This window comes from Antechinus flavipes, chromosome 2 (assembly GCF_016432865.1).
Source record: "Antechinus flavipes isolate AdamAnt ecotype Samford, QLD, Australia chromosome 2, AdamAnt_v2, whole genome shotgun sequence".
Classification (NCBI taxonomy): Eukaryota; Metazoa; Chordata; class Mammalia; order Dasyuromorphia; family Dasyuridae; genus Antechinus; species Antechinus flavipes.
The window spans coordinates 544,410,144-544,426,789 of record NC_067399.1 but is presented as its reverse complement, the minus strand read 5'-3'; the positions used below and the strand labels follow the sequence as shown (position 1 = coordinate 544,426,789).

Here is a 16,646-nt window from a genome sequence, read left to right as displayed (position 1 = left end):
TCTTTTGGGCTGGGGATGTGGAAATAGCTCCAAAACAAACTTCCTTCTAGAGCTTCAGCCAGCCAAAGTGTCTAACAGGAGCAGACTGAAGAAAGGCTTCTGGGATAGGTTTAGGGGCTTAGCTAAGGTATTTTTCAGGTAATATGGAGTTTGCAAATGAGAATAGAACATGGGAAGCATTAGGAGAGATACACAGCTTGGCCTCCCAGATCCAGACTTTGAGCTTCCTGAATACACATCTTTTGTGGAGACAAGGTAGTGAAGTGGAAAGGGGATTTGTTTAGGAGTCAGAGACCCCTCCCCACCTGCATTCAGTGCCTACTTCTGTGTGATCTTGGGCATGTAACTTCAGCCTCTATTTCATCATAGGTAAAAATGAGAGTTGGGATAGAAAACCTTTGAAATCTCTTCCAACTCCTCTGTGATGTCATAAGATGTTTGGATTTTAAATGGATTCTATTTCATTGAAAGAATACAGGAAATAAAGTGAAAGGTAGGCTCTTCACAAGTAGGTCTCCTACTTTGGAGAATATCATCCAATTGAATTTGGGCATCTAACACACTTTTTATAATGAAGCTTGTCATTTTGACTGATGGATCTTAGTGGATAAGAGTCCCAGCCTCTTATACACCTTTGGAAGAATGATGGTAGATGGTCTGATTTTTATGGCCTAATGTTGATGTGTTTTTATGAAAAGGACCCAGACTATAATTTTCTGACTTCCCAAGGAGAATAAAAGAAATATGCATGTATTATTTTTAAATGAGTGTCTAGAGAACTATGTGTTAATATATCAGGCATATGACATCTACTTTGCAAGTCTGATGAAATATTCTGTCAATCTAATGAAAGATTTGATATGGAGCTGGGCTTTGGCACTAATAGATTTGCTTAGCTATTTGATATCATTTCTCTGTTATATTCTGATTTGAACAAGGTTTGGTGTTAGAAGCAGCAGTAGAGTTGGGAAGAGAGATGGAAACTTCAAAATTTTCTTAAAAATATGCCTCAGGCGCCTGTCAATGATTGTATGTCGGGGCTGACTTATGAAATTAAAGTCAAACTCTGTCACTTTCTAAAGGCCATACCTAATCATTTTTTAATTGTTTAATTGTTGTCCTATATTTTTACTTCACAATCATTTTCAATTGTACACTTGAACAAGGGAGTGGAATGGTTAGACCTTTGCTTAGGTTGGCAGCTTGTGTAGAATGATCTGTTGAGGGCCCCATTGGCTCTCTAGGACTCACTTCTTTCTATTGTAAAATTAGCAGGCTGCGGTCTCTTTCAGCTATGATTCTCTAACTTAGAGCATCAATAACATTCCCTAAAAAGATATGGGGCAATTTTATTTAATCATTCATTGAATAAACTTCTATTCTATACTCAGCCCCATGTTAGGCACTAAGGGAGTCTATATTGAAAAAAAAAATGTCAAGACTCAGTTCTTATTATCATGAACCTTATTCTCAATTAGGGAGAAGCTACTAACACAAATAATTATAATTCATATTACATGATAAGTTGACTTATTAAAAACACATTTTGTTTTGACATAGTACAGACACTTCTCAAATAAAGCCCTCACAAAATTCATTGAGAATAACACTTAGTAGGCTATTCTATTAATCCACTCTTATAAGAAGGACATGGGTAGGTATGGTGGCAATAGCAGCAAAAAAAAAAAAATATATGGTAGATATTACAGATAGAGGTTCAGCAGGACATACTTTGATTGGATCCTTTTTGACTGGGATTTGGTAAATAATTGAGATGAAGGAGTCAAAAATCTCAAGAATAAATGATGGGAGGTTATCACTTGTATGGTAGAACCATCAGCAGAAAAAGGGAAGTTAGAAGGAGAAGAAGCTTTAGAGAGAAAAATCAGAAGTTATCTCTATCATGTTGAGTTGGAGTTGCCTGTGACACACTCAAGTGATGTTGTCTTTAGAAGTGTGAGCCTATAACTAAGAGGAGAGATTAGAATTGGGGATAAATTTGGAAGGTATCTATGTAGACAGAACAACAGAGGAAGTATTCAGAATAATTGTGATTTCCAAAAAAGAGCATTAATAAAGAGATTAGTAGAAGACCAAGAAATTGGTTTGGAGGAGGAAAGGGGAGAGAACCAACATTTAAGGATCAAAATAGTAAAAGGAACTATCTCAGCAGTTAGGATAATCACTAAAGTTCTTGGGTCCCACCTGCATTAAACAATGGAAGTATATGATCTAGAATGACAGATTTGATAAATCCAATGTTAGATTACATTCAATTCAATTCAGCAAACATTAAATACCTGTGATACAGCACTGTGCCAGATTTAGGACATACGAACAAGGAAAAAGTTTGTTCCTCCAAGGAACTTACATGGGGAGGACACAGAAATCACACAAGTAAATATAAAACTATATAAGATAATACAAAATTATTCAAAGAGACAGTAAGAAGTAATAATGAAAGAGGCATCGTGGGGAGAGATGAGATAAGGCCTTGGGACAGCTGAACTGTGTTTGGAAGGAAGGTGTGAATTCTAATGAGATAGAGGGGAGGAGAGAGTGCATTCCAGGCTGGAGAGTACAATTATGTAAAACCTCTAAGAAGTAGGACTTAAAATGGAAAGAATAATACAAGGAATTCTGAAAAACCTGGTTAGTCTGGAATGAAAATTAATGGGAAATGATTGGAAGAGTAGGTAGAAGGTTTCAAATGCCAAGTTAACAATTGGGAATTTTATCCTGGAAGTAAAAGGGAGCCATTGAACACTTTTGAGCAGAGATAGTAAACACAATCCAGTTTGTATTTCAAGAATATCAATTTGGAATCCGTGTAAAAGAAGAATTAGAAAGTGAAAATAGTTGTGAATAGGAGACTATTACAGTAGTCCTCATAAGAGATGATGAAAGCCTGAACTAAGTTAGAAGCCATATGAATAAAGAGAACTTAACTGAAGCTTTATTTTCCCTATCTGTAAATGGGGATAATAACAGTGTACTTGACCAGATATCTTTTCTCAAAAATCAGAAGCCCTATTCTATATACTGGTTTACATCTGATTTCAAACACTGAACAACTTTTGCTACTGAAGTGTTCTTTGTAAACCTTAATGCCCTCTAGGAATATAACTTGTCATATCACTAAAACATAACAAATACTTCTGAATTGTGGCACTGGTACATTTAGACTTTTCTAGGGCTCATCTTTGGTCCAAATTTGACCTTTCCCTGCCCCATATAGTTGAAGTGTTGTGTTGCTTATAAGTGGGAAGTTTGAAAACCCAGGAAAGAGCCAATTTACTTACCTCTTATCTACAAAAAAGGAGCAAAGCATAAGAAAACATTTATATTTGTCTTAATGGATTCAAGAAATGGTTCTACTTTATTGAGTGTGGTTTGACTTTCTCAGGTAGTTTTTTTTTTAATTTGTGACCTAGTTTTAGGGCATTATGTCCCATGCTTAACTATTAAATGAATCACAATTTTGTTTATATTTTCTCGCTTTTCTTCATTACATCACCAGAACTCATTAAATGTTGATCTAGAATATTATATATAAGCCTCCCAATAAATCTCCTTCCTTCCACTCTGTTTTTTTGTAGGTACCTAACATAGCCTTCCTGGTTCAGAGATCTGATCATATACGTCTGCTTCTTTCACCTACTGAAATCTTTGTCTTCCTTGAAGAACCAGTTCATTTTCCTCTCTTCCATAAAGCCTTTCTTGACTTCTCAAATCCGACCCCTCCCCTTTTCTGTCTCCTGCTAAGATTAATCTTTCTTCCAACTTTTCCTAGACCATTTGTTTCTGTTATTTTTCCATTCTAATTTGTATCCTATGGATATGTCTTTCTTTTTCCCCATTTTTCCATCTTTTTTTATTACATTATAAAATCTTTGAAGTATGAGTTGCCACTTCATTTTTCAACTTTGTATTCTAATTACTTGGCACATTCCCTGGCATCCCATATGTACCTAATTAATATATGTGGGTTTTTTTTTTAATTGAATTGAACAAGGACTGTTTGAGAATAGGTGGAACTGGCATAGGGCCTTGATCCTGAACTTTTGTGAATGGTTCCTTTTCCTTTTTATTGTATCTATCACAACATAATTTTCCTTTTCCCCCCTCAGTCTAAAGGAATTTCTGCCCAAAGAATACATCAAGCAAAGAGGAGCTGAAAAAAGAATATTTCAGGTAATGAAAATGTAAAATATTCTAACTACCTTTCTCTTATTTGAAAGGATGCTGTCATCATCCTGATTTTGTATCCTATGCATGTTCTCCACTTATGTCATGATTTTCATTAACTGAAGAGTAGAAAAGCTAATTTATGTCATTATCATTCACTCAAGATAAAAGGAACTAATTTATGTCATTAATTATCAATAACTCAAGAGTAAAGAAGTTGTCAGTTCTTTAGGCATACTGTATGTATTTTCTTAATCTATAGATTTTAATTGAAGGTTATTCAGTGAATTTTCTCAGTCTCAAACATATTTATATTTAATTTTTAAGAGATATTCTCAATAGCAGTCAACAATATATTATGTAGTCACAATGTAGCAGGAGATGTTTTATCTATCACTTTTTCATATTGACTTGCTTTTGACTGACATCCTTATTCAGGAGCCACTATTTTGGAGAGTCATCACGGCATAGTTCCTAGAGAGCCAGAAAGACCTGTATTATACCCCTGCTTCTGACACATAATGGCTATGTGGTTCTAAAAAAAGTCTCTTAATCTCTATACATAGTAGTCAGCTCTCTAAGTTGCAGAGAAGATGCTGACCTCCATTAATAGAGGAGTTTTCTCACCAGAATTAGTGATGTCACAGGTCCATTTCCTAGCACCAACTCCTATTCCAGAGATGTATTTTAAAAGGCAAAGTTTAATTCATTCTTAGACTATTATAAATGAATCTTTTCAAAGGGGACTTTTTGAAAGCTAAAGAAATATCTTTGCTTTGAAATGTTCATTCCAAGACTCCTATCTAGACATAATTTTTAATCTTGGATTCCAAGCATGCAAAATGTCAGGAAACACAACATTTTCATACCTCCTGTTGGTGTCAGGTTTCTTAAAAATATAACTCCATGATCCATGCCAGCCGTTTTTATTTCAGTCATTCTTGTACCTTAAGCATGGCTAGCACAAGCTTGTACACCTCTGTTGGGAAGGCTGAGGCTGGTGGATCACTTGAGTTGTGGAGTTCTGAGCTGAGCCCAAGTTGGGTATAAAGCTAGTTGAAAGTCCATATTAAATATAGCAATAATGAGCTCCCAGGAGTAGAAACCACCAGGCCATGTATGGATAGGTAAACTGCCTCAGTGGGAAATATAGAATAGGTTAAAACTTCCATACTGATCAGTATTGCTCTCAGGTTTGTGAGAGGTTGAAGTACTATCAATTTGAATAAGGTAGGGACACCCAGGATGAAAAAAAAAAAGTAAATATGAGAAAAGTAGAAGGGAAAGAGGGAAAGGACCTCTAGTAATCTATCAAAATGATAGTCTTCCTTTTTTTCCCCAAGATAGGATGAGGAGGTTTGAGGAAGAGAGAGGATATATAGGAATAAAAAAAAGCAGAGAAAGAGGATCGTTTATACACTTAAAACTATATAGAACAAAATGGGAAGAAAGACTAGAAAGAATCATGGACTAGAGGGACAGATTTGAAAGGTGCAGATTGAATTTATTATATATTTTAAAAATAAAACAAGGTATTCATAACAGATCTCCAATTATATATATACATATATATATAATTTTATTTTTTTCTTTTCAATTATGTACATAGAAATGTTCATTTTATTTGATGTTTTCTTAGTTAAAAAATTTTTTGGGGGGTGCTCAGAATCTAAAAAAAAAAAAAGTGAAAGAAATGATGGCTCCCCTTGACATCCGCAAGGTCTCAACTCCCTTCCTTCTCACTCCTTTCTGCAAAAACTTCCATGTCTTCTGTCCTCATAGCTTCTCTGTTTTCTTGATGAGTTTGCCCTGAATTGCATCTCACGTGTACATTTTCCTAATGTGCCATAGAGATTGCTCAAATGATTACCTAATGGTAGGATGCTGTAACTTTCCCCTGGGATCTTGTACTCTTGCAGGAGCACAAAAACTGTGGGGAGATGTCGGAAATAGAAGCCAAGGTGAAATACGTAAAACTTGCACGTTCTCTCCGGACATATGGCGTCTCCTTTTTCCTTGTGAAGGTGAGTTGTATGTGTCAAGCTGTTCCATTCTGCCCCACTTTGTCTCTTATGTTCTATTGCAATATGTGCTGACAGTTCTTTGTTTTCCTCGTCTCTTGGGCTGACCAGGATTCTTCAGATATGTGTGAGACAATGAAAGATGCTAGAAAAGGAGCACTAGACAAATCTGGAGCCTTGGGTTCGAAATTTGGCTTGGATTCTTATGAGCAATGTGATCTTTTATCTCTCCCCTTGAGCATTAAGACACTGAACTCATCAGAGGCAATTAACATCTCTCTTAATCTGTGACTTACCTAGCCCAAAGAGCAGAAGCAGTGGAAACATCAGTGGATAGGAAGCTTGCTGATCCGGCTCCAGATCCCAGTGGTTGCTTAATAATTTTTTTTGTTCAGCAATTGCTCCTTAACCTTCATGGACTTCAGTTTTTCCATTTGTAAGCCGAGAGACTAAACTTGATCGCTAGCATCTTTTCCAGTTTGACATCCTATGAGTAATTTTGTATATATTGTTTTTCACTTTGGCTTATTTTTTTTAAATTCCTTTTTAATGGATATGTTTTTGTTTTGAATCCTATTGCCTTACCCTCCAGTATTTATGCCCCCTGGGGGATTAATCAAAATCTACTAGTATCATAATTGAAGCTGATAGTTAATATATGATACTTTTTTTTGTTCTATAGAAATTGTTCATAGAAAAGGAAGTTGAGTCAATAAACTTTCATTAAGGGCCTACTGTGAACAGAGCTGTGGAAGAAGATGGAGATAGAAAGAAAAGCCAAAAAAGGGGGTGGGAGAATGTTCTCAGGGGCTTACAGGCTAAGGGTATGCACTTGATAGAATGGTACCAGAGAGGCAGTAAACAGTGTTGTGAATTTAGAGAACTCACCTTCAAACCAGGAAACTGGCAAATCACTGCCTTTCTAAAATAAAGGACTTGGACTAAGGGATTTCTATGACAGTGTTTCACACTCTTCATTTTGTGATTTTGTTAGCAGGAAAAAGAAATGCTAGCATCATGTTAAACAGCTGTGGCATAGGGGGAAGAGCTAAAGAAAGGAAATAAGAGTTTACTACTTTGTGCTAAACTCTTTACAGTCATTTCCTCATTTTATTCTCACAGTTCTGCAAAGGAAGTTCTACTTGTATATCTATTTTAAAATTGGTGAAACTGAGTCAAGTAAAATTTAAATAACATGTCCAAGATGACCCAGTAAAAATACCTGAGGCTGGGATTTGTATTCAAGTCTTCCTGACTCCAGACCCAGCGCTCCACCTACATGTTTCAGAAAAGCAGATAAAGTGCATAGTAACTGGAGAGCAGGTCTCTGAGCAAAAGATCTGGATTTGAGTTCCAACTGTGACTGACGCATCCTTGTTTTGTGGCTGATTGTAAAACTTTCAGTCCTCTCAGCCAGAGGTGTCAGATTTTTGCTACAAGTCCCCTGTCTAAACCAAATTAAAATGTAATTGGAAAATGTTTATTTTTTTAAAAACGAAAATACCATACAACATAGCTAATGTTCCCTTGTGGTTTTCTAAGTCAATATACTTCCATTTGAGTTTGACATGACTGCTCTAAGCAATACTCCAAGTCCCAGGTTGCAGAGATCTCACTTGGTTTGGCAGAGAGCATTTCTTCACAGATCCAGAGCCTGTTCCTATTCCCCAGGATGGTATCGTTACTTTCTATTTCATTTGTCTTCGTTGAGTGATCCGTTATCATGATTTCCACATTCCCCTTTCATTCCATCCTTCCATAGAGCCTCTGCATTTCTAGGCTCTTCTAACCAATTTATTTCAAAACGATTTCTGTTTGGTTTTGCTGCATATTCTGTTTCTTTCTTTTCTCTTCTATCTTACTCCTGCCCTGCGAAGGGCAGTGCATCCCAGAAGTCTTTGTGCCATTTTAAGCTCCTAAAGCCCTGCTGTTCCACCCATGTAAAAGCACATAGTTTGCCAACATACTCCAGGATTCAGTTTCCTACCAGCAGAATCAAAACCAGCTGAATAGCAACTGGTCTTTCAAGACACAGGCAGGAAGAATAGAGAAAGGGTGCTGTAAACAATTTTACCAACTCACAACTAAAGCAACCCATAGGAATAAAACTATCATTTAGGATATTGGGGACCATCATTGTATTTCTATACAATATACATTATATTTCTAAATATATACATTGTATACATAGTCATATACAATGTATATCATTGTATTAATCTGCTTCCCCTTTAGAAAAATCTGTAATTATATAAGGAGCAATTTTGATTATTGAATTAACATAGTTATATTTTTTGTACTGATGGAAATGTTTTTAGTTACTTTAATAATCATCATCATAATTGTTTACATTTATAGAGTACTTTAAGATTTGCAAAGTGCTTTTTGCATTTATTATTTTATGTGATCCTAAACAGACCATTATGTACTCTTATTACCTTTTTTTATAAATGAATTAACTGAAACCATGATGATTTTCTCAGGATCATGAAGGTACTAAGTTTCTGAGGCAAAATTTTAACTCAATTATTTTTCACTCCAATACTTATTCTCTATTCATTGTACCACCTTTACTTTCATACAATTTGATATTCAACTAGACAACATTTGGAGACCTTGCCAACAACAACAACAAAAAAATCTTCTATCATTCAACTAATTTTTGAATGAAAAAAAATTGTACTTTGTGTTTTTTTAGATTTTTAAAAATTAGCAATAATTACCATCCCACCCATCCTCACTATCATCAAATTGAACAGAGAAAATATTCTGGGTAATAATTAATCTAATAATTCGCTTTTTAGGTTACAAGAGAACTTCTATAACTCGTGGGCCAATCAAAATCACATAACTGTAGATTCCTGGAGATCAATAGATAAGAAAAGTTTTAAAAAACAAAACATTAATGTGCTATACAGTCAGGGCACATCAATGAAGAAAAACTCGTAGGAACAAAATTTAGGACTTCTATAACTTTCTAATATACAATTAATTTCTTGTACACCAATCATTTTTTAAAATATAAATCATTTTACCTAAGATAATACTCCTATCAGTAAAAATACTTTAGAAATATTCAAGGCTGTGGCAAACTGATGAGAAATAGAATCGGAGTAGCATATGTTATTGTTGTTGAGTAGTTTTTCAGCTGTGTCCAATTTATTGTGACCCCATTTGAGGTTTTCTTAGCAATGATAATGGGCTGCTTTGCCATTTCCTTCTCCAGCTCATTTAACAGAGGAAGATACTGAGGCAGTTAGCATTAAGTGACTTCCCAGGGTCAACCAGTATGTCTGAGGTCATATTTGAACTATTGCAAATGAGTCTTCTGATTCTTCAGGCTCTGCACTCTATCCATTGTATCACCATTATCTGAATAATACAGATCAGAAAATAAATGAAGTATTAGGAGATCACGAGTATTAAATTGAAAAGGACCTTTAAGGTCATTACAAGAATCTATTTTACAGATGAGAATGCTGAGACCAATGGAGATAAAATGATTTGCCCAAGATCACCCAGATAATGAACATCAGAGGGAAGATTTTATCTCAGGTCCTTCCAGTAAGGAAATCAATCAATAATCTAAACTTTAAAAATTAATTCTGTCAGATATATCTCAATAATGATTAGAAAATGAAAAAGAGAATAGTGCTTACCCTGACCATTGTCTCTTAAGAAAGCCCTGAAAGTTGGCTGAAGCCTTTAAAATGCTGTTCAGAGAACTTTTTAGAAAAGATAAGAAACTCAAGTATCTTGGGTTTCTTTGCTCCCAATCGTGTAGGTAGAAGAGGAAAGGGCAAGAATCTTTCAATGATATTTATATGCATTTTTAAATTTGACTTTAGTCATTAGAATTCCATTAATTTTACATTTTTCCTTTTGTAAAATGTTAATGGAATACTTAAAGCTTTAATCTTTTATTAAATGATTTCTTTTTCTATGTCTTTTTCCCTCTTTTTAAGTGAGCTGAGAAATCCAGAATTTTAAACCGCTAAGTAATAATCCTTCTAACTCCTAAATTCTGAAACTTAATTTAGGTATTAAATTATGTAAGGGAGATACTGGGGTGCTTTAAGAAATAAAGAGAAAAATTAGTGAGTGTTTTCCAAATAATGTAACTTACCAATATTTATACCCATATATTAAAAACAATAAATTAAAAATAGCTGAAATTTTAATCAGCTAAAACATTTAAATGTTTATGTTAGGTATATTAGTCATGTTACATAGAATTGAAAATTCATGGGGGGTTGTCTGAAAGGACTAGTTGGACTGTTTTATTGAAGTTACTCATGTTTTGGTTTTGCATAATCATAAGTATTTCTTCCCTTCATGGTGTTACCATCTGTTTTAAATGTCAAATATAATAAAATCTGACGGTGTCATATATTGGATTAATATTTTTTGCATCATATTGCAAGGCATACCTTAATAGGGAGAAGCTAGATGTCCTTTTCCTACCTAGCTTTGTCACTCTGAGCCACATATTATTCAGATGGATGGGTAGAAATTCTCCCCTATTCTGACTTTTTATCCACTGTCTCTGATCAAAGTAAAGAAATAGGGCCTTTTGTCTTTCATTCACTTGTAGCAGTTTTAAAAATAACATTCAGAAATAGTGAGTTCTTAGGTTGCTTAAATATAACTTTTCATTTATAAACCTCTTTGTTTATAAAGATAATAGGACTGGCATTTCATTTCATATGAAGAAGCTCTTAACCTAAGGTTCTGGACCCACAAAGGCTCTGTGGACAGAATGTCTGTGAACTCAGTTGGGGAAAATTCTATCTTTATTTCAATATAATTGATTCCCTTTCCAACCCTGTTACCCTTCTGCAGATCTTAGCTTGTAGCATTTCAGAACTGGAAGAGTCCTGAAGAGATGATTTTAGCAGGCTTCTCATTTTCCAGGTGAGGAACCTGAAGCCTAGAGAAGGAGATGTTATCAGTGGATCACACACTGCCTTCTAGACTTCAGACTCTGTCTAGGAACTTATTCTACTTTGACTGACGTAAGCTTCCTAAGGATCACAGGATCATAGATTTAGGGCTAGAATAGATCTTAAAATGCCTCTAATTCAATATTCTCGTTTTACAAATAAGAGAACCAAGGCTCCCAGAGATTGTGACTTATGCAAGATTATACTGTTATTTAACAAAGCTAAGATTTGAACTTTTTAAAATCTAAATGAAATTTCATTCTGCTGGGCAATAGAGTTCTTTATTTTTTTAATTTCTTTTATTTTTAATAGCATTTTATTTTCCAAATACATGTGGAAATGTTTTTCAACATTCACCTTTGCAAAACCTTGTGCTCCAAATTTTTCTCCTCTCCGTCCTCCTCAAGACAGCAAATAAACCAATATAGGTTAAATATGTACAATTCTTCTAAACATATTTCCATATTTATCATGTCATGGAACATTCAGTGCACATGCACACATGGATGTGCACAGTTACACACATCTATTTCCCAATACTTTGCAAATGCTTGTATTTTTTCTTTCCAAAAAGAAATTGAGGGTAGTCATCAGCAGTGTTCATATCAGAGAAAATAGATTGTAACTGCAGAACTTTCTAGGAAAATAACCTAATTTTAGTGGAGGCATAAGAACCATCTCGGCTGAGAAAGATGGAGAAAGTGTGACTTCTGGGATTGTGTAATAGATGAATGTAGCTATCTCATGATAGTTAAATTAGCTGTGCATACCCCCAAAAATAAAGTGGTCCACGTAGAGAAAGTTTCCTTGGAAGAAGTGGGATTGAAGCAACAAACTCTAGTTTAAAAAAAAAAAAACCTTTCTCTTGAAGTGATAGATAATAGCTTTATTCTGAATCTCTTAGGGGAAGGTCAATATATATGAGAGTGTATGTTGGTATTAAGGTGATTAGTTATAAAATTCGCTGATTTAATTTTTTTTTTTTTACTTTTTAATTTTTTCTGCTGTAACATTTTTGGTTATATATGTACATTCACTCTTTTTTTAAAAAACATATTTCCATATGATTCATATTGGGAGAGAAAAATATCAGAACAAAATGAAAAAGCTACAAGAGAAAAAAATAGAAGAAAAAAACCAAAGTGATATGCGTTGATTTACATTCAATCTCCAGAGCTTCTCTTTGGATGCTGATGTGTTTTCCATCCAAAGTTTATTGGGATTACCTTGGATCACTTATCACTGCTGAGAAGAACCAAGCCTATCACAATGATCAAATTTTACAGTCTTGCCATTGCTGTGGCCACTGTTTTTCTGGTTCTGCTTATTTCACTCAGCATCAGTTCATGTAAATCTTTCTAGGCCTTTCTAAAAATCTTGCTGATTTAATTTTTACTCTACTATAGATATATCATATTTATACTTCACATATATAGAACTTGAGCGATGTATTTGCCCTTAAACGGCAAAGGTTCCTTATACAGATATTAGCTATTCACTGTTTTAACTCTCCAGCTGTTCTGGGTTTTAGGAAGAAGAATTGCAAATAGATTATCCCATAATGATAGTTTCAGCTGCTACTTTCAATATTCTTTATTTTATTTTATTGCTGATTGTTCCTAATAGGAAGCTTCATTTTAATTTGTTGAATTATTTACAGTGGCTTCTTTCTGTGTGCCAGAATGATCCTGACATGTGTTAAAATAATCCATCAGGTTTCTCTGTTCCCTGTCTTCTTGCTCACATAGGCACCCCTCACACTGAAGCACTGCAGAGGAGGGTGGCAAGGGGGGGGGGTGGAAGAAGGGGTGGAAGGAACAGCTGCAAACCATATTTTATTTCCCATCCCTTTCTGGGTCCTGTCAGCTGTGTGTGCCAGTGCTGTGCTTGCAAATTAACTGGCTGCAGCTTCTACACCTCCATCCTGACATCTGTCTGCTGCTTCTAAAGCCAGATTAGGTTAAGCAATGGGGTCCACTATGGGTTGAGTGTGGAGCCACTCATATTTTTTTCAGGGCTTGTTCTTCTCTTGCCAGTATTCTAGAGCCTTTAGTATATCCATAAGCCCATTTAGTCCCATAACTGCTTTATTGTATGCATTCTTTCTTCCTTCAAATGCTCTTTCCCAAAACCCTTTCTTTATTGAATCCTCTCTCACTTTAATATTTTCCCTTGATTGAGAATACTGAAACAGTGACATTCTCATCATTATTTTAGGATTATGGTATGTCTCAAAGTCCCCAAGATTATATTTTTTGTTATAATTGTTTCTACTAAATATAAAGTAACTCCTTTTTTTTTCCCCTGTAAAATTTTAGGGAAAATGAAATTTTTAGTTATAAAAACAAATTTTATTGATACAGTTTAGTTTTATGTTACTTTTTCCCCCATTGTACCCTTCCCTCACCTTATCCAAAGAGCCATCTTTTATAACAAAAAAAAAAAAAAAAAAAGAAGAAAAAAGATATGACAAAACTAACCAGTATGATATGATATCCAGTGTTCTATACCACGATCCCTCACCTCTGCCAAGAATCACAGGGCAGGTGTCTTTTTATAATCTCTTCCTTGGCCAATCTTGATTATTATAACTTCACAACATTATTTTGTTGTTCTTTCCATTTACAGTGGTGTTTTTATATATGTATGTGTACATGTATATGGATGTATGTACATACAAATATTTCTTTCAGAGTCTTCTTAATTTCTATAAATTCATATAATTTCATGTTTTTCTGGATTCATCATAATCATTTATTGTTGCTCAGTAATAATTTTTCATTACAATTATTAAGCATATTTTCTCTTTGGCCATTCCTAAATTAACAAGCATCTTCTTTGTTTCTATTTTTTCTTACCTCAAAAGGTGCTAACAAACAGCACTCTCAGCATAGAAATCTGTGAGATAGAAAAATTGCACCCCTCAGGAAAAAAATCCACATTGAATAGTGAATATTATTTATGATATGTCAATAGACAATTTTTTAAACACAATTTAAATGTTAAATAAATTTAAAATTTATCCAGTAAAATAAAAATAAATTCTCAGTTACCAAAAAACATTGTTTCTTCTCAGCTCTGCTAGCTCTCCTTTGTATTTTTTCCCTACCTGTACTCATATCTTAAGTGATCAATATGCCATGCTTATTCAAATCAATATTACTTTTATCTCTTGAGTTATTGCTAGTATTTTAGGAACTTTATTGATTATATACTGTATACAAAGCATAGGGCAGCTACTGTTTGTTCAGAAGTCACTGATTTGGTGGGATTGGGGGAGAGGGTTGCCTTTTTTCCCCTCTGCTTTTGATTGTGAGTATCTCAAAGGTAGATTTTTTTTTTTTATTTCTTGTATCCCAGGTGCTTAGCACAGGGCCTGGCATATTTAATATAAGTACTTAATGACTGTAAGAACTGCCTGACTTATCATAGTTCTTTGGAATACGTAAAGATTCAAACTTCCTATAATCAGACCTTAAACACTATAATACAGGAGTCTCTTTGCCTATTCCACTATGTGTATCTATATTCTCCATTTCTCACTAAAAAATTCAAGGTTTAAAACAAATATAACACCTTCTATGTATATGTAAATAGAAAATTTAAGTACTTACTATGTTCCAGACCCTGTGCCAAGATGCAAATGTAATCAAATAAGTCCTGCTCTCAAGAAGTTTAACATTCTTTTGGGGGAAGATAATACATTTAAGGAAGTTGGAAATTGGGAATGGGAGGGAAGTGGCAAGGCTACAGGTGAGGAGAAAGATAAGTCTGGAGACATCCATGTATATAAGAGGTAAAGCATGGCTCTTGTTTTTCCTAAAATAATGAGTCCCACGGAGGGGATCACCAATCAGGAGAACAGAGTTCCATGGTAGAGATTTTTCAAGGTAGTAGGTAAGAAAAAGAAATCTGGAGAGTACTGAAATCAGTCTTACAGAGATGTTCACTAGAATCCAGGGCCAAGGATTGACATTAGGGTCCATTGAAGTTAGAGTACATCTTTCCTCTTTTTTTAAAGTTATGACCTGGATAGTCATCACTATAGATTAACATGTGCACATATATATGCATATATATGATAAAGATAACATGAAACCATAAATCTACAATGTACAATTTTTAGCATAAATTTAGCGTAGTATTTAATGTGCTACCAATATTATTCTTCTCTATTCCTTTCTCTTTGTAGTCTTTCATTTGTTTTATACTTTCTAGATTTTTGCCACAACCTACATGCTCATCCAATCACCTCATCCCAACTGCTGATGGAGGTGAATGTGTTTGCCACATGTCCTCTGTCATGTGTGATAACCATATCACCTGGCAGCTGAGAGCTCTTGTATAGCTGGGATCATTAAAGATAGAAAACAGGAAATGGGCTGTTTACAGGTTGCAAACATTTGTCTTCCCAACAGGTTCCCAGCCTGAACAATATGTTGCATTCTCTCTGTGGCCTCTTTTATTTATTTATCATTTATTTTGTTTGTTCTCAGTGGAGTCACTATTTGTTCAGTCCTTTCTATTCATTTTGGAACAAGCTCCCTTTGAGAGGCAGTGTAGCAGAGGGGATAGATAACCAGCCTTAGAATTAGGAAGAACTATATTCAAGTCCTGCCTCTTACACATACTAGCTGAATGACCCTCTGCCCATCATTTAATAAATCTCTCTGCACAACTACCCAAAGCTATAAATTGCTGACTTGCATTGATAGAGGGAGCTTCCTTATCTGTGGTCCCTTTGTCAGTGAATTCACAGGTCCACTCTCCATCCTTTCCTTTTTTTGTGAAACAGCCTGTTTTCTCTAGTCTTCTTGGAACAATTCTTCACTCTTAACATTTGGAGAGATCTGCCTTTCTCTCTGCAGTGATTTGGGCCTGTCCCAGGGAGTGTGATAGTGGCAGAAAAAGAGAAGGAGCTATATGCAGAAGATGTTAGGAAGGAGAAATAGCTAAGAAACTATTGGTAGATAAAAAAGTGAAGAATTAGATAATACTTAGGTTGTGAATCTGGGTAACTCTGAGGATGATGGTACCCTAGCGAAATTAGGAAAAGGGGACTTTGGGAAGAAAGAAAGTTAGTCAAGTTCTGAACATGTTGAATTTAAGATGTCTACTGGATTGAGAGGATGTTTGAATACAGATGATAATTGAATCCATGAAAGCTGATGAAATCAATAAGCAAAGTGATAATACAGGGAGAAGAAAGGTAGGTCCAGAATAGAGCCACATGGTTAATGAACATGACCAACTTGAGGACCCAACAAAAGAGATTGTGAAGGAATAGCTCGATAGATAAGAAATAGATCAGAATACCTTCTGAATCCAATTCTCCCTGTGCAACAAGAAAACCGTTTGGTTCTACATGCATATATTATATCTAGGATATACTATAACCTATTCAACATGTAAAGGACTGCTTGCCATCTAGGGGAGGAGATGGAGGGAGGGAGGGGAAAAATCAGAGGTGAGTGCAAGGGATAATGTTATAAAA

The 16,646-nt window shown here is 35.0% G+C and overlaps 1 protein-coding gene across 1 annotated transcript in view; it reads left to right on the top strand.

The window, feature by feature from the left end:
* Positions 1 to 16,646, top strand: part of TLN2 (talin 2) — a 237,371-nt gene that overhangs the window by 24,824 nt on the left and 195,901 nt on the right. Inside the window, exons 7-8 of the mRNA XM_051980927.1 lie at positions 4,131 to 4,194; positions 6,108 to 6,212. Of these exons, the coding sequence (XP_051836887.1) occupies positions 4,131 to 4,194; positions 6,108 to 6,212 (169 nt within the window). The remainder of the gene's footprint in view (positions 1 to 4,130; positions 4,195 to 6,107; positions 6,213 to 16,646) is intronic.